The sequence below is a fragment of the Musa acuminata genome, chromosome BXJ3-4 (genome assembly GCF_036884655.1).
Source record: "Musa acuminata AAA Group cultivar baxijiao chromosome BXJ3-4, Cavendish_Baxijiao_AAA, whole genome shotgun sequence".
Lineage (NCBI taxonomy): Eukaryota > Viridiplantae > Streptophyta > Magnoliopsida > Zingiberales > Musaceae > Musa > Musa acuminata.
Window position 1 is genome coordinate 2658906 of NC_088352.1, and position 21229 is coordinate 2680134.

Genomic DNA, 21229 nt, shown 5'->3' on the forward strand with positions numbered 1-21229 from the left:
CAAGTCTCTATCGAAGAACAGCCAACCGTTGAGATGTGTTCTTCAATTTTCCCGCGTCCCTTTCTTCCTCCCCTCACCGAATACATTGCTTCAGAACAGAGGAATTAATATAGAAGGAAAACGGGAGAAAGAAGAAGGAATGGGAAGATCTGAGAGTGATACAAGTCTTTTATTTTTGCTGTCCGCCTATCTTCGCCAACAAACCAGTTGGTGAGCGATCAAACAATGGACGCTCCGGTCTTCTTCTCCATAAAGACCAACGAGTCACCTCCTGCTTCCTTCGCTCAAGCTGGTATTTTGGCGACGTGGGTTGCTGGGGATGGAGCTGAACCGAACCGAGCTGCGTTGTGTTCTTTCCATCACCGTCGTCCTGCTGTTGTCGTCTCATGCAGGTTTCGTTTTTTATCTCAGACAGTTGTGAGGTGAGTTGAGCATCAGCTTTCTTGGGTTCCGATGTTGTTTGGTATTCATGGAACAGTGGCTTATGATCCATTGGACCCGACCGGAAACATCACGATTAAGTGGGACGTTATGTCATGGACGGCTGATGGATATGTGGTAAGTTTCTGCTCATCTCTACCTATTTGTTTGAAGTTACACATCGATTCTGTGACCGCAGGCGGTGGTGACGATGAACAACTTCCAAATGTACCGGCAAATAATGAGCCCGGGGTGGACCATGGGGTGGACGTGGGCGAAGAAGGAGGTGATCTGGTCCATGGTGGGCGCTCAGGCCACCGAGCAAGGAGACTGCTCCAAGTTCAAGGGCAACATCCCCCACTGCTGCAAGAGGACGCCCGCCGTCGTCGACTTGCTCCCCGGCGTCCCTTACAACCAGCAGATAGCCAACTGCTGCAAGGGAGGCGTCGTCGCGTCCTACGGCCAGGATCCGGCCGCCGCGGTCTCCGCCTTCCAGGTGAGCGTCGGCCTCTCCGGCACCTCCAACAAGACGGTGAAGCTGCCCAATAACTTCACCTTGCTCGGCCCTGGTCTCGGCTACACCTGCGGACCTGCGAAGGTGGTGCCCTCCACGACCTTTCTCTCGGCCGACAAGCGTCGAAAGACGCAAGCTCTCAGTAAGTTCGTGTCTCGTCCACTCGTTTAAGCTTTTAGATTACAGCAGACTGATGGATTCTAGAGCTGCCATGCAGTGACCTGGAATGTTACCTGCACCTACTCACAGTTTCTGGCCTCCAAGCACCCAACCTGCTGCGTCTCCTTCTCGTCCTTCTACAACGACACCATTATCCCTTGCCCCTCCTGCGCCTGCGGCTGCGAGAACAAGAACTGCGTCAAGTACGTACATACTCCTCCCCACCCCGTCTTCAAATCCCCGATCCCCAATCTCTCATCCATCCTTCCACCCACTCGACCCTGGAACAGGAGCGACTCCAAGATACTGAGCACGCCGGGGATCAACACGCCCAAGAAGGACAACACGCCCTTGCTGCAGTGCACCCACCACATGTGCCCCGTCCGCGTCCACTGGCACGTCAAGCTCAACTACAAGGAGTACTGGCGCGCCAAGGTCGCCATCACCAACTTCAACTACCGCATGAACTACACTCAGTGGACGCTCGTGGTTCAGCACCCCAACCTCGACAACGTCACCGAGGTCTTCAGCTTCGAGTACAAGCCCCTCGTCGCCTACGGCTCCATCAGTAAGTCGAGAAGGGTTCCCCTTGGAGGTTTCGCCCAAGGACGAGTCTGAGACGTACTTTCTTCTCTGCAGATGACACGGGCATGTTCTACGGGATGAAGTACTACAATGATGTGCTCATGGAGGCCGGCGCGTATGGCAACGTGCAGTCCGAGGTCCTGCTCCGGAAGGACGCCGACGCCTTCACGTTCAAGCAAGGATGGGCGTTCCCTCGGAAGGTCTACTTTAATGGCGACGAGTGCATGCTGCCGCCGCCGGATGTGTACCCCTACCTGCCCAACTCTTCCCCTGTCAGCGCTCGGGTCATCCTGCACAACCTCGCGGCGCTGCTGCTCGCCCTGCTACTGCTACAGATGGCGGCGCCATGGTAGACTTGGAGAAGCTCACATCGATCGATGACTCCAAAGTTTTGGGCAGTGTATGTAGATGTGCTCGATGTTTTGCTTGTTGTGAGGACCTCAGCAGGATCATGTCAAATTAATGGCCAATTCAATACAAAGATCTACTGACCTTGTTTGTTGAAGACATGTTCGATGTTGAAGACCTGTTAAAAAAAAGCCACGACGAGCTTCAGACAAGAAATTTACATATGAGAAATCACTAAGAACCTCTCTACACCAAGTAATCACTCTTTCAATTCACTCTAAAACTGCTTCGCAGCTGCAGAAAAGACAAAAGTCTTCCGCCAGAGGAACAACTAATTATCTGCTGTTTAAGTCTCGGGTCAGAATCTACAAGAAATTAATATTCCGGTTGGAAGAAAGGATTTTATTTGTGTGCATCGTAAAAGGAAATACATGCTTTTGTACACGTAGAAAGGGCTTGTGACTCGAGCCTCAAGAGAGGCAGTGGAAAACACAAACAGCATAATGCCCACAGTTTCTACAATCATTCTCAAATGATCTGCTGAAAAATTCTAAAAATACATAAAAAGAACAGGAATAAGTAGAGTATTGAATGCATTTTGTTGTTTATGAATTTGTAGAGAAGAATCAACAAAGATATGTAAAAGTAGCATTGCATGTTTAATTATATTTTCTTTCTCGTGAAGAATATATATACAAAGAAAACCTGAGGATTTTATCTAAGAATCAAGATCTGCAAGGCTTGTGATGCTTGATGAGTACATCTTAGTCTCACCATCATATTTGCAGAGTTGCATAGAATCAGCACCCATTAAATAATGCACCTCATCGAAGCTTTTAAGCAGGCTTTGTTTTACAGTACTGCAAAGAGGACAATTTTACCAATGTAAATGGAAGTTAAAACACAAATGCTTACCTTTCACTTCGGATGGGTTAACACTATGCGCTCTGATATGACAAGAAGGTATTGGAATCTCTCTGAATTGTGCTCACGAATCTTCTCCCTCAGCAAGGTCTTCATGTTCCACATTAGAGCATTTCATTCGTTGTAATCCTTGGAATTATTACAGGGTGAGGCTTGTCAGGGCAACAGAGGACAGAGATGCAGTTGCTGACAACAAAATACCCCAGAATTATTCTGTATCTTGTAGGAATACTGGAGATATTACTTGACAAAATACCCCCCCAAAAAATAGACATCCTTGGTCTCTGATCATTTTTCTTCATCAAGATCTCTGTTCTGTGATGTCACATCATAATACATGCTACAAGTGCATTGCACAGGTTCATGTTCATCAACAGCATACAAGTCAGGTCTTGAAAGGAATGCAAGATTACATTTGATGCACAATCTCTTGCTTATCTCTCTCTAGACAATGACTTTTTAAATTACTCTATCACAATAGGTGCATGAGCATGCATTAGCGGCATTAAGAATCGAATATATTTCACCTAATTCTATTAAAATAATATTTCAGAAGAGTAAATCATGCATGATGGTGACATAGTTGAATTCTTCCACAAAGGAGTGATGATATATGGAGGCACATAAAAGGTTTAACCATGTATCAAGGCTGTCTTTCAGGTTCAATAATAATGACAATCTTATGAATGCACAAATCACCATCCACCAGTGGTTACTTATATGCACCTTTCACTCAAGTTAAGGAATAACAGAATATACTTGTTATCTCCAAGCTCACATATTTCATGTTTCTTTAATCCTCCAACCTCTGACCCACTTGATTTGTTCATAGAATGCAACCTCAAAGATGTCATGCGACTCATCACTTTCTAGCTTCTTCTGCCTCCACCAGTGAATTGAAATCATTATCCCTTCAAGAGAAGTGGAACATCATCCTTCCTTGCCCACTCGAGTAACAGAGGGTGGTGCAGTGGTAAACAGGGCAACAAAGCTAGAGGAAACTATGCAAGGATAACTACAGTATAGGAAATGCTAGAGGAAAATATAGGATAAACCATGGTAGCCTAAATAATGCAACTGGTGGATTAATATAAATAAAAATAAAAAATACTACAGGAAAGCAGAACTTTTCCTCAGTTAAGCAAATCTCTAGTACAAACTTAGTCATCAGAATCTATGCCATTTTTACTTATCGTCTGTATTATAGCTTCCAATAGTTTGATCTCACTTTCTTTCTTTGATATCTCCTCTTTCTGAGAGCGCAATTCTTCCATGTGTAGCTTGAACACATCTGGAGAAAAGGGCAAAAAAAAAATGGATATGTCATTGCCAATTCAAATCGTATCCAAAGGATCCAAAAACTCGGACCATTGTTTGACTTGATTCATCTTACGGTGATAAATATTGATTAGTGTACTTCAGATGCGGATACCTCTTTCTCAAACAAAGAAAGAAAAAAAGAAGAAAGGAACTTCAGATGCAGATATATTATAAAGCATGTAATCAATTTAAATTATAATTATACAACTAAAGGATGAAAAGAAAAAGAAGGAAATCCATACTTGTAGTGTTCTCGAGTTCTCTTGTAAGATCCTGTGCATGTAGTTCAGCAGCCCGCTGAGCTGCCTCAGCCTGTCTTTTGTCAGAACGTGCACGAGCTGCAGCTGCAATTGCAGCATCGAGTTCTTTTTCCAAAGCCTCTACTCTATGTTCAAGAACCTACAAAATACAAGAAGGCTCATTTAGTTGAGAAGCCTGTATAAAGATACCAAAATAGGGACAATTATCATTAATCTGGGGTAGCACAACTAGATAAGAGTCATGATTGCCTACTAATAGATTATAATGTGTGCCAGAAGAAAAGTTGGATATTAGTCTAATCTGATTCTACCAGCTTCTACAAAGATTGCTTTGCTCCATCCACAAGCATGCTAATTGAGACCAAAGAGCTTCAAGCTATCACATGACTTGAGAGGGAAGAACATGATGCTAAAGCACAAAACAAGAGTTAAAAAAAAAATACCAAGGTTTTCTAGAACCAACATAAGTTTGAACTTCAAAACCAGAAAATCCACCATAAAAAAGAGATGAAATAATAAAATTGATTGTTTGTAACAATCTAAAATCAAAAGTAACTTGTATCCTCTTAAAATAAAATTGTATTGCTGGTCAGACCGAATTGTCACGGCCTTAGCTAGAATTGCCTAAGGCGTGAGGCACTCTTGCGATAAAGACGCGAACTTAGTTTGCGTTGCCTAAGTCGCGCTTCGCCCTTGCGACTTGCGTCCGCAAAGATCAGCCCACTTGCAACCTCTCACAGGTCCCGAAGGACTTGTAAAAGAGAAAGTTGATTAGTTTGAAGAATGAGCGACGGACAAGTCCCGACGTCTCGCGAAAAGGGGAAGCTTTACAAGCAATTCAGCGAGCACCTTGCGTGCACAAGAGAAAAGAGGGAGAGGGGGGAAAACAAGGACTTTAGAAGGTTGAACGAACAGTTGCAAGTCCACAAACAACTACTCACCGGGTGCCGGGCGCGACAACAAGTTCCCGTCAAGGTAACGTGCGAACTTGCGAAAGAGTGTTCAACGCCCGACACCCAGTGAGCAGCTGTTTGTGGACTTACAGCTGTTCGTTCAACCTTCTAAAGTCCTTGTTTTCCCCTTCTCCTTCTTTTCTCTTGTGCACGCAAGGTGCTCGCTGAATTGCTTGTAAAGCTTCCCCTTTTCGCGAGACGTCGGGACTTGTTCGTCGCTCGTTCTTCGAACTAATTAATTTTCTCTTTTACAGGTCCTTCGGGACCTGCGAGAGGTTGCAAGTGGGCTGATCTTTGCGGACGCAAATAGCAAGGGCGAAGCGCGACTTATGCAACGCAAGCTAAGTTCGCGTCTTTGCCGCAAGGGTGCCTCATGCCTTAGGCAATTCCAGCTAAGGCTGTGACATTATGGTATCAGAGCAGAAGATTGAAGACTCAACAAAGGCGAGGAGTTGCAGTGTCGGCAAAGGCTTCGACGAGGACGTCGAAGGAATAAGTGGGGGAGAATGTCACGGACAAAGTTCTAAACAGGATGTTTGATGTAATACTTATGTATGTCCATGTCTTTCTGTTTGTTCATGTTTTGCACAGCATGTAGAGGAACGGTCGAAGACTTAACAGCCCCATTTTAGTTGGGTTTGGTGGCCGCTTGTAAATAAATGATGTATCATGTGGACACTTGTGAGAGATATTCGGTCTGTAGTGGATCATTTTGACCCTTTGTTGTGCAACCGTTCAGAGCTTGTAAAGTCTGTTTATAATTTGCATTGTCTATTAAGTGTTTCCTGGAATGTTTGCTTGTGGATCCCGAGTGAGGCACTTTCTCTAACTCGTTTTCTCTATTGTAGATCCTAAGGGACCATGAGAGGTTTCGGGGAGGCTGACTTTTGCGGACGGACACGCAAGGGTGTCACACGATTTAGGCAAAACCAATTAAGTCCGTGATAGAATGGTACCATACCATATGATCTGACACTAGTTGTTGGTCAGAATGAAACTACAAGTATATATTCTGTTAGGTATACTGAGATAGATATACTACTGCTAGGTATAACATAACTGAAGTAGATTATTGAAACTGGTACTAAGCTGAGACTTGGATCCTTAGCTGATAATCCCTTTGTTGAAAAATAAAGCATCTGGTAGTAAACTTTAAGCATCCAATGATAAAATTTATGCATATAACTATCAATTTCTGTAAAATTAGAAAATTCTCATGTTAAGATTTCTTATAACCAATATCAACATTTAATATTAACAATATTAGAAGATTTAGAAATCTATGGAAACCCTAAAACTATGAAACTCTTCAAAAATCATATTAAAAATTTTCGGACATAGAAGTAACTAGGTAAAAGCCATTTGGTTTCTTCCTCATGACAGGTTGATTATATCCAAGTTCCACATATGGTAGCAGAAAGCTCCTTAAAACTTTAATTTGCACATGTCTCTCAGTAATCAACGAATTATTTTGTTGAGTCTATATAAAAATTTTCAAGAGGAACTAAATGTAATATTTAAACAAAGAAATTAATGCACTTTCTAATATTGCTCATGAAAACATGAGCAATGATATCCAAGTTGGAAGGCCATTTGGCTATTCCTGTTCATTTCAATTGCAAGTCATTCCTAAGGAAGTTCTGGCATATATTTCAAATATCATCCACTCTGAAGCATTCTTTACCTGGTTCAATGTAGGATCGCCAGACAAATTTCGAATCGCTTGCAAGCCCACATCCACTTGATTGACACTTGTGATAAATATGTGAAACAACCACTCTGCTAGCTAAAACCGTCACAGTGACATATTACCTGATCAAATACTATTATCGATTCCGCTAGTCATAATCATGACTCTGCCGAAGTAATAACTTTCTAAAAAAAAAAAAAACAAAGGATTGTCAATGCAAAGTGATTCCTTCAGCCAAAAAGCTCAATTTTCACAAGATTAACATAATTTCTAGATCTAGAGACGTCAAGCGGCAATTCAATCAAAACAAACGGAGGGTTATGGGAGATCCAACCGACAGATGTACAATAGGAGGCGGCTGATAAGGGAAGCGAATACCTTGATGGTGCGCGCTTGCTCGGAGATGAGGGAAGCCTTGACGAAGGTCTCCTCGTCCACGAAGACGGCCTTCTTGGCCATGAGTTTCTGCATCGCGTCTAGATTCGCCCCCATCTCGGAGAGGTTCATGATCGCCGCCTTCCACCTCTCTCCCCCGGAGCCCCCGCCGCCCTTTTCCGCCATCGTTGCTCTGCCCGCCTGCGCTGGAAGCGTCCGATCTCAACCCCTTCGCGGATGGACGTCTGAGGTCATTAAAAGAATTGAAATCGATAATACTAGCGAAAATAACGATAAAATTCATATAATAAACGTCAGATATATCCCCTCGAAATTTCAAAGCCTCAGTTTAAGGAACTTGTTCCTCAGGAGCAGCAAACAAGAGCCGAAACAAGTGTCTCCCACTCGCCCCGGTGGTAGAATTCTTCCATCAAACGGCCATCTGCTCTCCGTAGAAAACGAACGGATAGGATTCCATCATCGCCAATATAAAAGGTCAACAGTCGGCATTTGCCGAGGAGGGCTTTTGCCGAAGCCGAAGAGCGGCAACTGACGCACCTCCAAAAATAAGGTATTTTTTCCGCAGCCGACGCATATCTAAAGCTACTTCTCATCTTTTCCGATACTTTTCCTCCTCCGTCACCCTAGGATCCTAGGATCGATCCGTGCCGCGGCTTGGTTTGCTTCATGATCATGTATCATTTTTCGTGGTTTAGGACTTTTAAGTGTTTTTAACGTTTTTGTTGATTTGATATATTCGTTCATCAGTTTATCGTCTAAATTATCCTTTTGACAATCTTTCTTTCTTTGTTGATGTATCGAGTTTGAGTGTGCGTTTTTGGTTTGGATTTCTCATGTAAGCTTGGTGAGCTATAGGACAACACGAGGGTTTTCATTGGAGGTCTGCTTGGCATGGAGGCTTCCTCAACTTATCAACTATAGAATGTGAAGTTACAAGAGTGAAAGGACTCGTGAAGAGGTTTTCAAAACAATTATTCTTGAAATAGATTTTTTATTGCAAGATTTGAAATATCTTGATAGGTATTCATGCTTTTTATTTTACAATTCCAAACCTTTGATTGATTGCTATGACTGTTTTAAGGAATGTAATGGAGCAGCACACTGACCTGCATAGATCATATTTTAGACTCTCTTTTTAGTAAATAAAAATATCTTCTTATTTGTTAGAAAAACGCATTATATACCTCTCAGACCATTTGTAGTATGTTCTTCTGAGCCTGATTTAGTTCAAGTAAAATGAGGTTCAGAAACATATTCCAAAAAATCTAAACTAAGCTGTTAAATCCAGAATAAAAATTATTGGGTATGATCATAGAAAGTTATACCTAAGTGTCGTTAATGACAGTCCAGTCTGCATTCTTAGTTAACAATACTTTGCACAGGGCCAATGAAATAATAATAATAATATATTTATATCCTTTCAAATTTAGTGAAATTCACATTTATCTCTCCGAATTTAAAAATATATACGATATAAATATATGTATATGTGGATATAGCTGATTCAAAATAGATTAGTAAATATTTTATATAGAAAGTGAATGTATGTAACCAGTTACTCGGGGAAAAGAAAGATTAAATCAAATTCATTCAAATTATTTGCTCGATGTCAATGAAAATACAATTGGATCCGGTATGATATATATATATATATACATATATTTATTCTAGATTTGCATGGGGAACTGTTGGCTAAAAATACACTTTTGAATCAATGGTGTTTTCAATCATAAATATATTAAGTCAGTCATCGATTTATAATGTTCTTCAAGTTAAGGCATGAGGTCTTCATGTTTTCAGTATCTATTGGCAAATTTTCACTGTATTATTAAATAGAAATAAACATGCTAGAAAATTTAAGAATGAGAAAAGGTTGATAGGATCAATGCGGAGTCATCAACGCTGTCAAAAGGAACAGAACAGATATGACGGGATGCAGCATTGAAGATTCACAGATTCACTGGTTGAAGCAACTTCAAATAATTCGGATATTTCAGCTCATCATTATGTTTTTCCATCGAATACTGGATAAGAAGCATCACAAAGTGTTCTTCCTACTTGTTAACCATCCAACTTCTCTTAACCGTCAGAGTGTGCAATTGCACTTCTCTTTCCTTAATATTGTTAACAAAAGATGAGCCCAAATAGATCCAAGAGTCTATGAGAATCCCAACTACCGGCATGAATCAAAAGGTGTCTTGTTAGCAAGGATGAACCCAAATCCAAGAGTATATGAGCATCCCAATTATCCACATGGATAAAAGTATTCATCCTCTTGTTTCCAAGATCATGGGACACCCAACTAGTGTTCCAACTATTGAGATACACTTGCTTATTCGGCCATTAGCCTCGCGTGTGCGCGTACAGATTAGGCACATGATCGTCGTCCTTGAAATCCTATTGGTTGTTGTTACCATATCCACCATTGTTGCTGAAGCTGCTGCCAAAGCCTGTGGATTCACTCCCACCATAGGTACCACGACCATAATCAGCATTGCTGCCACCTTCTGCAATAACACCACCTTTGCTGCCACCATAACTGCCACCACCACCACCATTGGCAACGCCATAACTCCCACCAACACTAGCATTATCATACCCAGTACCACGACCATAATCAGCATTGCTGCCACCTTCTGCAACAACACCACCGTTGCAGCCACCATTGGCAACTCCATAACTACCACCAACACTAGCATTATCATACCCACCACCAGTACCATCAGAGCCACCAGCGGGGCCTGTATTGTAGCTCCCTCCATAATTATTTGAGCCACCATCTCCATATCCTCCACCACCGTACCCATCTCCACTGCTATAGCCACCACCAGAACCACTGCTGCCACTGTAGCTGCCTCCCATATTGCCATAGCCACTGCCACCTCCGCCGCCACTGCCACCACCCCCATAGCTGCCACCACGAAATCCACCTGTTCTTTCTGTGGCATAGTTAACCCTTATCATCCGACCATGAAGATCCTGATGAAGTTGTAAGAGTGATCACTGATATTAGACATAAGGTTGTAGAACTCTATTTTTTAACGTTTCCATCTTGAAAATTGATAAACAACATTATGCTTAACAGCAAAAACATATATTCTTTTATGAATAGCTCCCAATGATAGAAAATTACAGTTACTTTATTCAGCCTTGATACTTGTCAATCACAAATTACACTTTTCTAGAGAGTGCTCAATGACGAGTAGTACAATCCCATGATAATGAATCTTGGAAAATTTTCCCTAACACAACATTATTGTAGAAGATCATATGAAATCACAAGTAGGCCATTTTTTGCCCCACATAAAGTACAATTTGGGATTTCCTTTTTCATCTTTCTACAATTTTCATAAAATTACTCTCTCTCAAAATCTATGTTGACAATTACCAAAATCTATGTTGACAGTTAATATATGGAAGAACATAAAAGAATGGAACTCAAAATCTATGTTGACAATTACCAATTACAAGTAAAAATGAAAATCATTCTATCAAGTTAACCTGGAACTAGTACAATCTCCAATTAATTAGATTGAGAACATTTCGGATTTCTTGGGGAAAAATTGGGATAACAATTCAAGAGGATAACAGCACCATGTGGAGTGGTGATTAAATAAAGCAACACACTGGCAGAGAATGATTATGCAGCCATGTGATGAGATATATTATATGCACTATTCACCATATCAACACCCAAAAATTTCCATGAACTTGTAAAGCCGATGAGTCAATAATTTTCCCTTAAAATAGGTCTATCACTTTCTTGTTGCAACAAGATTACGTCCTGATTAAATGACACATAAACATCATATAGCAAACAAAACTAACAGTACGCAAAATGAACTGTCCAATATATGTACCTTCCCATCCATGCCAGATATGGCAGCAGAGGCATCTTCATTAGATGTAAAAGCGACAAACCCAAATCCTCTGGGTCGTCCAGTTTCCCTATCCATGATAACTCTAGCGGCACAGGAGAACATGTGTGTTTGCTTGTAAAGTAAATTATTTATTTTCTCAGTAAAGAAAAATAACCACTTACCTTCAACAACTTCACCGTAATTAGTAAATGCTTCTCTTAAACTCTGATCATCTGTGCCATTTGAGAGTCCTACAAAGCAAGTAGTAATCACATTAGAAGTTGCACCAACATTAAATCAATTGCCAGCTTTGAAAGATGTTCTTGGTTATATCATGCCAAACCTCCAATGAAAATTTTTGACGATGACATGCATCGTATTGCTTGATATAATGATGGGCTGGAAGTCATAGATTTCTTTAAGAGATTCCCGATTCTGTTTGCAAAAGCCATTCTTCACTCCTGAGAATAACAAGGGAAGGAAGACATCTAAAGAAAATATGATAATGCAACACAAAGAAGAAAGAATGCAAACAAGCTGAACAAAGTGTGTTCCAATTTTTGGCACACAATGTAGGTTCAGGAGGCAAGATACAGTAGGAACCAACAATTGTTTAACTTCCAGACTCCAGAATCAGCTATTAAATTGTCATATTGGTACATTTGTAAAATGTTCTAGAAAGCCAAACCTCAAATGAATTACCATGCAGTCTAAAGTTGTCTGGTAGGTAGAACTCTACCAGCCAGTTAAGTTGGAGCTGTAAATCGATCACATTTTGACCCGATCTGATATGAAATCAGATTGCATCAAACCGGGATGTGTACATTTATGGTCAGGCATAGAATAACCAAGTTGAGCATGTGTTTATAAACATGCAACCTGTCTAGATGCATAGCTACTCCCTTTAGTTGGTGACTAGGAAAAGATCTGATAGCATATCCAGATTAAACATCTGGGTCACTGCAAATGGATTATAGATCAATTGCATAATTGTTTGTCATTTTTTATGCCACTACTTTCGCTAGGAAAATTAGAATTGGAACCTATCTATGTACCCTCAAGTTGGTTCCAGGGTCAAAGTAGGTAATACAAGAATATATTGTGGTTTGTATAGTATGAATGCCAAAACAAGTAATGGCTTGAAACCATGTTGTGTCAAAATTAATCAACTAATATTCACTTAAAGAATGCTTAAATACTTGCATTCAATCGATAAAAAATATAATTTTAAATAAATATGGTGGGAAACAGCAACTAAAAAGACATGTTGCACAAATGCAAATAACTCAAATAAAAAATAATAATAATTATACAATCAAATTCTAAGGTAGAAATATCAAGACTATGAAGCTCTCACAAATCCTTTTAGAAAAATATATTTTATGCAACATAACACAGACAATATGAATTTTCTATTAAAGCATTGTTAATCTATATAAGATACATTTTTTAGTTAACATACTGGATTGGCCTTAGGCTTATACGTTACCCATATGACCCAGGATCAAATCAAGTATAATAAGATCAGACTGTTAAAGTTAATTGGAACAAGTGAAGTAGCTAAGCAAATCCTTTGGTTAAGCAGTTAAACTTACTCAACAAAAGAACACACAATAAACATAGCGCCATCAACTACTCATAGAAAATTTATTTAGTTATACCAACACATCTCATTGTATATCCAAGAGATGATTCAACTAAATGAATTATTGATATGCGAAGACACATCTGTCATTAAAATAAATCGGACAAATAAATATAAGCATCATATTCAACTTCAGAAGAAAGTAAAAAAGTTTTCTAAACTATCCATGTATGGATTAACTCAAATGGACAAATGTTGAGCATAGAAACAACGCTAATATCCAATAAGACCCATTATACTACTATGATTGCACATGCAGTGGAAAAGTAGAGTTAGCACCATTCAGAGGACAGAAGGTGAAATTAATTAAACGCATAAAAGAGCCAGACTTGTGTACAAATCTGACACTCAACAGATAAAGCAGACCTCCAATGAAAACCCTCGTGTTGTCCTGTAGCTGACTAAGTTTACATGAGAAATCCAAACTGAAAACGCACACTCAAACTCGATACATCAACAAAGAAAGATTGGGAAAGGAGAATATAGACGACAAACTGATGAACGAATATATCAAATCAAGAAAAACCTTAAAAACATTTAAAGTTCGCAACCACGAGAAATGACAGATGATCATGAAGAAGAAACCGTACGGATCGACCCTATAGTTGGGCCGACGGAGGAGGAAAAGGATCGGAAGAGATGAGAAGTAGGTTTACCTACCTTCGTCGGCTGCGGCTCTTCGGGTGCGGCTAAAACCCTTCCGTTCGTCGGAGGGTTTAAAGTTGCGACGACAGATGATCTTTTATGCTGGTGGTGATGGAATCTATCCGTTCGTTTGCTATGGAGGGCAGATGGCCGTTGGATGGAAGAAATCCACTACAAGGGGGGGAGAGAATTGTTCGCTGCTCCTGAGGAACAAGTTCCCTAAACTGAGGCTTTGAAATTTCGAGACGATACATCTGACGTTTATTATATATTTTTGGACATTTTACATTAAAACAAATCCGGACTTATAACCTATGACGCCCCATAATACATTTTTACCGGAGGTTGCTCCTTTGTCATCGATTGTACGAAAATACCCCTCTATACTCCGCCAGCCACCCACACTCCTCGCGACTGCCGTTGCGCCCCCCCCCCCTCGGCCCTGGTCTTCCAGCGTCGCCGCCGGCCCGCTCCGCCCCCTCCTCCCTTCCCTTCCCCGTTCTCCACCTCCCCCCCTCTTCCCCGCCGCTCGCCCTTCCTCGTCGCGGTGGGAGCAGCGGGCCTCCGCGGAGGCGGCCTTGCTGAGGGAGGGGGCAGCCGCGGGCTGCGGAAGGGAGGAGGGCGTCAGCGGCGGGGGCAACCGCGGGCGGCGCTGCAAGCGGAGAGGACCTCCGTCGCGGTGGGAGTAGCGGCGACGCCGGCGGAGACCTCCGCGGTTGTCCCTCTCGCCGTCCGCCGCCGCTTTACCCGCTTATCCCACTGCGACGAGGAAGGGCGGGAGGCGGGGAAGAAGGGAGAAGGGGAGGAAGCGGCGGCGGCGGCGGAGGAGGGGCAGCGACAGTGGCGAGGAAGTCGGCGCCGCTCAAGGTGGGTAACCGGTGGTGGAGGGGTATTTTCGTCCAGTCACGAAAAAAATGGCGACCTGGGTAAAAACTTAATTATGGGGCGTCATTTTTTTAATCCCTATTTTCGTTAATCATATTGATTTCATTTCTTTGAATGATATCTGACGTCCGTCGCCTAAGGGTTTGAAATCGTGCGCTTTCGGCGCAGGCGGCAAATCAAGGATGGCGGAAAAGGGCGGCGGGGACTCCGAGATGGGGGCGAATCCGGACTCGATGCAGAAACTCCTCGCCAAGAAGGCCGTCTTCGTCGACAAGGAGACCTTCGCCAAGGCTTCCCTCATCTCCGAGCAAGCGCGCACCATCAAGGTATTCGCTCCCCTAATCAGCCGCCTCCTATTGTACATGTGCCGGTTGGATCTCCCATGGCCCTCCGTTTCTTTTGATTGAATTGCTGCTTGACCTCTCCAGATCTAGAAATTATGTTAATCTTGTGATAAATTGATCTTTTCCGCTTAAGGAATCACTTTGCATTGAAAATCCTTTGTTTTTTTATTTTAAAAAGTTGTTACTTCGGCAGAGTCATGATTCTGACTAGCGGAATCGATAATAGTATTTGATCAGGTAATATGTCACTGTGACGGTTTTAGCTAGCAGAGTGGTTGTTTCACATATTTATCACAGGTGTCAATCAAGTGGATGTGGGCTTGCAAGCGATTCAAAATTTGTCTGGCGATCCTACATTGAACCAGGTAAAGAAAGCTTGCAGAGTGGATGATATTTGAAATATATGCCAACTTCCTTAGGAATGACTTGCAATTGGAATGAACAGGAATAGCCAAATGGCCTTCCAACTTGGCTATCATTGCTCATGTTTTCATGAGCAATATTAGAAAGTGCATTAATTTCTTTGTTTAAATATTACATTTTGTTCCTCTTGAAAATTTTTATATAGACTCAACAAAATAATTTGTTGATTACTGAGAGACATGTGCAAATTAAAGTTTTAAGAAGCTTTCTGCTACCATATATGGAACTTGGATATAATCAATGCATCATGAGGAAGAAACCAAATGGCTTTTACATAGTTACTTCTATGTCTGAAAATTTTTAATATGATTTTTGAAGAGTTCATAGTTTTAGGGTTTCCATAGATTTCTAAATCTTCTAATATTGTTAATATTAACTGTTGATATTGGTTATAAGAAATCTTAACATGAGAATTTTCTAATTTTACAGAAATTGATAGTTATATGCGTAAATTTTATCATTGGATGCTTAAAGTTTAGTACCAGATGCTTTATTTTTCAACAAGGGATTATCAGCTAAGGATCTAAGTCTCAACTTAGTACCAGTTTCGATAATCTACTTCAGTCATGTTATACCTAGCAGTAGCATATCTATCTCAGTATACATAACAGAATATCTACTTGTAGTTTCATTCTGACCAACAACTAGTGTCAGATCATATGGTCTGGTATCATTCAATCTGACCAGCAATACATTTTTATTTTAAAAGGACACAGGTTGTTTTTTTATTTTAGATTGTTACAAACAATCAATTTTATTATTTCATCTCTTTTTTAATGTGGATTTCCGGGTTTTGAAGTTAAAAACTTATATTGGTTCTAGAAAATCTTGGTATTTTTTATTTTAAAATTCTTGTTCTGTGCTTGCATTTTTGTGCTTTAACATCATGTCATTCCCTCTCAAATCATGTGATAGCTTGGTGCTCTTTGGTCCCAATTAGCATGCTTGTGGATGGACCAGAGAGATCTTTGTATATGCTGCTAGAATTAGATTCGATTAATTTTCAAATTTTGGCACACATTATAATCTATTAGTAGGCAATCATGACTCTTATCTAGTTGTGCTACCCTAGATATATGGTAATTGTCCTTATTTTGGTATCTTTATCCAGGCTTCTTGACTAAATGAGCCTTCTTGTATTATCTAGGTTCTTGAACATGGGAGGGAGTTCTTTTGGGGAGCATTGGCTGGTGGGTTTGGAGAGGGTATGATGCATCCGATTGACACTCTGAAAACAAGAATGCAGAGTCAGGCTGTTATTAGTGGCACTCATGTATAACTTTAACAGCTTAGTTTAGATTTAAATTCTTTGGGATATGTTTTGAACCTCATTACTTGATTTAATCAGGCTCAGAAGAACATACTGCAAATGGTCAGGAATGTCTGGGTTTCAGATGGCCTGAGAGGTATAGCATGCTTGCTACCCATTTGATGTACTCCATAGTTGAGTTCCTTTTTGTGGTATAAGGTAGTTTTGTTTTTCCTCTTAATTATTGCAACCAACAAAGGATGCTTCAGTTTGTCTGTTTGGATTATTTTTTATGTAGGATAAAACCATTTTATTAGAAGGCATTTCTGTATGTATACAAAATGTCTAGGTCATGTGTCACCTGTATTTCTAGTTTAAGAAGGTACATGTAGCATCTGGGCATTCTAGGTCAGCTCCCACCTAATCCTCAGAGCTAACAGTGGCACATTAATTTGTTGCACTCTTTCAGCTCATTGCTTTCTTCCCTCTGTTTCTTATGGACACTTGACCTCTTTGGTGAAGTGTATGTTACCAGTTCTTCATAAGATAAGTCTAATGTCGGGTCAAACCAAGGTTTGACGTACCAAAGCGTATCAGTCGGTGTGGGTGGTATGTACCGGTCCGATAGAGGATCGGTACGGGTGGTACATCAGTACATCTCAGTATACCGTGTGTCAGTATGCTCGGTATAACCTAGTATGTACCATACTGATAGACGGTCGATACACCGGATCAGACCGGTAATGTGAACCATGAATCGAACACTTGATCATTTTTTTATTCATGTGGTTCTCCCATTTTCACATAACTTGGTTACTTTTGTTTATATGTTTTAACTGTCAAAGTATATTAAAGGTGTCATTAGGCTAGGCTAGTATGCTTTCTCAAATGATGGTATATAAAAAGTTCAGTCTTTATCAAAACAAATGGCATAGAGTAACACAGCAACTAAAGGGGTATATGATGAAACTCTTAGTTTGTTATTAACAAAATAATGGTCTAAAATGTGATAAAATGCCTGGCAATACCTCCTAATCTACTTGTAATGGATGCATAGGTTACTGATGACCTAATCAGTGCATTGTATCTTTGGCATGGTAAGATGTTGGGTATTATGCATTATTATCCCTTGATGGAAGAAGTACATGCTTTTTGGTGATTTCTCAAAAAAAGGCCCTTGTACCTTGGAATATGAATCTGATGCTCACAATGGTAGGCCTTCATTGTAGTAGTGATTCATATCTCAACGCATCAGTGTGTCCCAGAGAGACTATTTGCCTGTAACTTGTCAAAATACTAGATGATTTATGTAGAAAAATTTTCTACCATGGAAAAGATTACCTAACAAATTGAAATATCGTGTGATGTAGGCTAAGAAATATTATGATTTTATTAACACCCATGTGCATTAAATTTACTCTCTTTTCCAGGATTTTACAGAGGAATCACTCCAGGTGTGACTGGATCACTGGCAACCGGTGCAACTTACTTTGGTGTGATAGAATCTACCAAGAAATGGTTGGACGAAGTAAATCCTAGACTTAGTGGTCATTGGTCTCACTTCATTGCAGGAGCAATCGGTGAGCAACAGTGTAGTGCCATCCAAGTATTTCAAATAGCAAAATCTCAAGATTCTTTCTGAATGTCACTTTTCTCATTGACCCTTTGTTTCATAAACTCTAGTTGTTAGATGCCAGATTACACAATTTAACAGGACTTTTTTAAATTAGCTCTAAATGTTAAATTTTCCTATTCCTTTTGATAATCAGTGAGATGCAAAACTTGGTTGAATACTGCTAGGTTAAGGAAAATTATGAAAATTTTAAGAATGTAAACTTTCTTCTTATTAATTGTTAGCTTATCCTATGCAAGTGCACATTATCTTAACGTTTATTTTTCCATGCATATGTAATTAATTACCATTGATTGCAGATAATCTCCATGCCAATTGAGTTAGTCTAGTGAGAATAATCAGAGAATTATGACCAGAAAACAAGGGAATCACCGTTCCTTGTAATAATTTGACAACATTGATATTGTAATTTTGCTTTCTGCATATTCGTTGAATATTGTGATGATTTTCATGGCCTCATATACACAATTTGCTTATAATTTGTGCCACATATGGATTTCAACACATGTTATTAAACTTGAAATTTCACATGGTATGTGGTTGACGATCCTCCCCAGAACCGGCATGCACAGTATAACATGTAACTTATTTACAACTGACTTCATTAAATTTCAAGAAGTAGTTTACCAGTTTTTACTATCAACTTGATATTAGATAGCAACATAATAGTTGCCTTGAAGAATTTTAATCTCTATTCATTCCATTTCAGGAGATACACTTGGTTCTTTTGTCTATGTGCCATGTGAAGTCATGAAACAACGTATGCAGGTGCAAGGCACTAGAAAATCTTGGGCATCAACAATTATGAAAGAGAACATTTCTCAGAAGCCAGGGGAGAGAATGTATGGTTATTATAATGGAATGTTTCAAGCAGGCCATTCAATTTGGAAGCAACATGGTCTAAAAGGTTTATATGTCGGGTACTATTTTTTTCTAACATTTTTATTTTGATTTCAGAGGGCATTTGCATATATCTAAATTTGTCACACTCATGCATGCAAGTGTGGAAACACACACATATGCATGTTTTCATGTTCAGACCAAGTTGCTTGTGTGTTGTTCGAGTAGATTCTATACTACCCGAGCATGTTTATTGATTCTCTCCATTATATACCACTATCTTTCTCATGTCAGTTTACAATTTCTTTTGGTTAAACATGTTGGCGTAGATTGAATTCCTTCTCATGGTCCCAATGTTTTTCTAGGTACTGGTCTACACTTGCGAGGGATGTGCCATTTGCTGGTCTTATGGTAAGTATGGTGAAATGCTGGTTATGTTCTCCATGTGGGTTGTTTCTTCCATATACACTTTCTGGTTTTAGCATATAGATGAATTTCAACTTTTGCATTATGTTTGAAGTAGATCAATTTCTACATTTGTAGTATGTTTGGAGTAGCCTCTCTATCTAACATTTTCCAACACCATTGGTATTGCCTTGTTAATGATGTGGTTACTTTCTGTAATAGCTAGAGTTCCAATTGTTGGCCAGATTTTGGTTCAACCTAGTAATATCCACCTCTATCCAAAATTTTACATAGGCAATTGTGCTCTTCATCTACTATGTTTCCGTTATCTCCGAGTTCCTTAGGCTTTTCGGACCTTGCCTCATCACATTAGCTTATGACTCTATAAACTACTGGCATCCTTGTATATGTTACTGTGAAAATTTTCAAGTCTACCTACCAATACTTGTTTTGCCACCTTCAGGTAACCTTTTATGAAGCACTAAAAGATTTCACGGAGTATGGAAAGCAGAGTTTTTTACCCAATAGTAACCTGCATGTTGGCAGTTCTTTTGAAGGTCTGGTTTTAGGAGGATTAGCTGGTGGTAAGCTACTAATCTTCATGTTGCATGTATAAAAAATGAAAGATACCTCAAATCTGCTGGAAGAAATGAACGTCTTCTTCCCACTGCTATTCTATAGTGTGTGAGTTTTTTCCATAAGCTCATGAGTCTGTGTGGTAGAGCTGGTAACATCTGACATTATGACATATACTGTAAATTTTTTATATCTCTAGTGGTTTTGCAGGATTTAGTGCATACCTTACAACTCCTTTGGATGTGATCAAGACAAGATTGCAAGTGCAAGGATCGACCATAAGGTACAAGACTTCATTTGAGTCATAAGAATAAATTAGCTGATACTAATTCCTGCTGCACCTATAACTTCTGAAGCAGCACCAAACATACAATTGATATATGCTTTTAGAAGATTGCATTTGATCTCCAAAAACACACCAATCTTCTCCATCTCAATATCCTTTGTTTTCAAGAATGTTGACAGTATCCTCATTTACTGATAATGAATGAAGCAATGTACATTCTTAACTCTTTTTTAACATTTACATAGAGCATTAAAAAGAATATGTTCCCCGCATGCATTTGGCAGGTACAACGGATGGCTGGATGCGTTAAAAAGAATATGGATGGCTGAGGGCTTTAATGGTATGTTTAGAGGCAGTGTTCCGAGAATAATGTGGTATGTCCCAGCCTCTGCCCTCACCTTTATGGCTGTGGAATTCCTAAGAGATCACTTTAATGAGAAATTAGATGATGAATTCAATGGAGTCACTGGTTTATCACTAGACCCAAGCCCTAACATTCAAGAAGCAGAATCTTGCACCTGAGTTGCCTTTGCTATCATGACCATTATCAAGTTCTTTCTAACAATTCGAACAATCTTCTTGCATGGAAAGTTCAAGCTGGTTGGAAGAGGAACAAACAGTCAACACAATTCTTCTAGTAAGGCACGATCATGTGTTAACCTACACTGCAGAATAGTGGGATTCCTTAGCTTGTTAGTGACTTTGATATTATGTTCCTTGAATAACTTGCTTGTTCCACACTCTCCCGTCTATCCTTTGGCCCTACTTTTGGCATTGGAGAAAATTGGGAATGAGATTTTTCATATTTTAATGTAAATATTTATACTGTATTATAATATTTTCAGTAATATTAGGAAAATGTTATAGTA

At 40.0% G+C, this 21229-nt stretch overlaps 4 protein-coding genes and 1 long non-coding RNA gene across 15 annotated transcripts; 3 read left to right on the forward strand and 2 right to left on the reverse strand.

Annotated features, from left to right (window-relative positions):
- Nucleotides 1–263: 263 nt before the first annotated feature.
- On the forward strand, nucleotides 264–2183 carry LOC135635248 (COBRA-like protein 4). 2 transcript variants are annotated; one of them, XM_065146205.1, is made up of 6 exons: nucleotides 264–392; nucleotides 479–558; nucleotides 620–1076; nucleotides 1152–1296; nucleotides 1384–1661; nucleotides 1733–2180. In XM_065146205.1, the coding sequence occupies exons 1-6, from the start codon at nucleotides 320–322 to the stop codon at nucleotides 2029–2031; spliced, it is 1332 nt and encodes a 443-aa protein (XP_065002277.1). In that variant the 5' UTR covers nucleotides 264–319; the 3' UTR covers nucleotides 2032–2180. The 2 variants fall into 2 exon arrangements, with proteins under 2 accessions (XP_065002277.1, XP_065002276.1); XM_065146204.1 differs by having other exon boundaries at nucleotides 1152–1661; nucleotides 1733–2183.
- A 1827-nt stretch (nucleotides 2184–4010) lies between these two features.
- On the reverse strand, nucleotides 4011–7942 carry LOC135635249 (uncharacterized). The gene is made up of 3 exons (XM_065146206.1): nucleotides 7552–7942; nucleotides 4513–4669; nucleotides 4011–4241 (listed from the first exon to the last, which is right to left on the reverse strand). Exons 1-3 carry the CDS (start codon nucleotides 7732–7734, stop codon nucleotides 4111–4113), a joined length of 471 nt encoding a protein of 156 aa, XP_065002278.1. The 5' UTR covers nucleotides 7735–7942; the 3' UTR covers nucleotides 4011–4110.
- Nucleotides 7943–7957: 15 nt separating this feature from the next.
- LOC135635250 (uncharacterized) lies at nucleotides 7958–8687 on the forward strand. Its single transcript, XR_010495571.1, has 2 exons — nucleotides 7958–8119; nucleotides 8410–8687. It is a non-coding gene; the product is annotated as an uncharacterized LOC135635250 (long non-coding RNA).
- A 920-nt stretch (nucleotides 8688–9607) lies between these two features.
- On the reverse strand, nucleotides 9608–14015 carry LOC135634772 (glycine-rich RNA-binding protein 1-like). Of its 3 annotated transcripts, none has more exons than XM_065145346.1 (4): nucleotides 13735–14015; nucleotides 11773–11890; nucleotides 11430–11680; nucleotides 9608–10548 (listed from the first exon to the last, which is right to left on the reverse strand). In XM_065145346.1, the coding sequence occupies exons 2-4, from the start codon at nucleotides 11879–11881 to the stop codon at nucleotides 9967–9969; spliced, it is 942 nt and encodes a 313-aa protein (XP_065001418.1). In that variant the 5' UTR covers nucleotides 11882–11890; nucleotides 13735–14015; the 3' UTR covers nucleotides 9608–9966. The 3 variants fall into 3 exon arrangements, with proteins under 3 accessions (XP_065001418.1, XP_065001419.1, XP_065001420.1); XM_065145347.1 differs by having other exon boundaries at nucleotides 13731–13803; XM_065145348.1 differs by lacking the exon at nucleotides 13735–14015 and having other exon boundaries at nucleotides 11430–11532; nucleotides 11612–11680; nucleotides 11773–11842.
- A 153-nt stretch (nucleotides 14016–14168) lies between these two features.
- LOC135634770 (uncharacterized) lies at nucleotides 14169–21229 on the forward strand. Of its 8 annotated transcripts, none has more exons than XM_065145339.1 (11): nucleotides 14169–14586; nucleotides 14773–14930; nucleotides 15246–15313; nucleotides 16519–16644; nucleotides 16720–16777; nucleotides 18051–18200; nucleotides 18963–19173; nucleotides 19459–19504; nucleotides 19962–20082; nucleotides 20285–20357; nucleotides 20645–21229. In XM_065145339.1, exons 4-11 carry the CDS (start codon nucleotides 16579–16581, stop codon nucleotides 20880–20882), a joined length of 963 nt encoding a protein of 320 aa, XP_065001411.1. In that variant the 5' UTR covers nucleotides 14169–14586; nucleotides 14773–14930; nucleotides 15246–15313; nucleotides 16519–16578; the 3' UTR covers nucleotides 20883–21229. The 8 variants fall into 8 exon arrangements, with proteins under 8 accessions (XP_065001411.1, XP_065001413.1, XP_065001415.1 ...); XM_065145341.1 differs by having other exon boundaries at nucleotides 14320–14645; XM_065145343.1 differs by lacking the exon at nucleotides 15246–15313 and having other exon boundaries at nucleotides 14456–14586; nucleotides 20274–20357.

Bases quoted from the DNA above. Each gene is read 5' to 3' on its own strand.
- LOC135634770 (XM_065145337.1), top strand. From the start codon at position 14,787: ATGGCGGAAAAGGGCGGCGGGGACTCCGAGATGGGGGCGAATCCGGAC. The intron at 14,931-16,518 runs GTATTCGCTCCC...TGTATTATCTAG, and splicing joins AGCAAGCGCGCACCATCAAG to GTTCTTGAACATGGGAGGGA. The intron at 18,201-18,962 runs GTGAGCAACAGT...ATTCCATTTCAG, and splicing joins CTTCATTGCAGGAGCAATCG to GAGATACACTTGGTTCTTTT.
- LOC135634772 (XM_065145346.1), bottom strand. From the start codon at position 11,881: ATGGCTTTTGCAAACAGAATCGGGAATCTCTTAAAGAAATCTATGACT. The intron at 11,681-11,772 runs GTTTGGCATGAT...CTTGCTTTGTAG, and splicing joins GTCAAAAATTTTCATTGGAG to GACTCTCAAATGGCACAGAT. The intron at 10,549-11,429 runs GTACATATATTG...CAACTTCATCAG, and splicing joins TATCTGGCATGGATGGGAAG to GATCTTCATGGTCGGATGAT.
- LOC135635248 (XM_065146204.1), top strand. From the start codon at position 320: ATGGAGCTGAACCGAACCGAGCTGCGTTGTGTTCTTTCCATCACCGTC. The intron at 559-619 runs GTAAGTTTCTGC...CTGTGACCGCAG, and splicing joins GGACGGCTGATGGATATGTG to GCGGTGGTGACGATGAACAA. The intron at 1,662-1,732 runs GTAAGTCGAGAA...TCTTCTCTGCAG, and splicing joins CGTCGCCTACGGCTCCATCA to ATGACACGGGCATGTTCTAC.
- LOC135635249 (XM_065146206.1), bottom strand. From the start codon at position 7,734: ATGGCGGAAAAGGGCGGCGGGGGCTCCGGGGGAGAGAGGTGGAAGGCG. The intron at 4,670-7,551 runs GTATTCGCTTCC...TGTATTTTGTAG, and splicing joins AGCAAGCGCGCACCATCAAG to GTTCTTGAACATAGAGTAGA. The intron at 4,242-4,512 runs GTATGGATTTCC...CCTTTTCTCCAG, and splicing joins AGAACTCGAGAACACTACAA to ATGTGTTCAAGCTACACATG.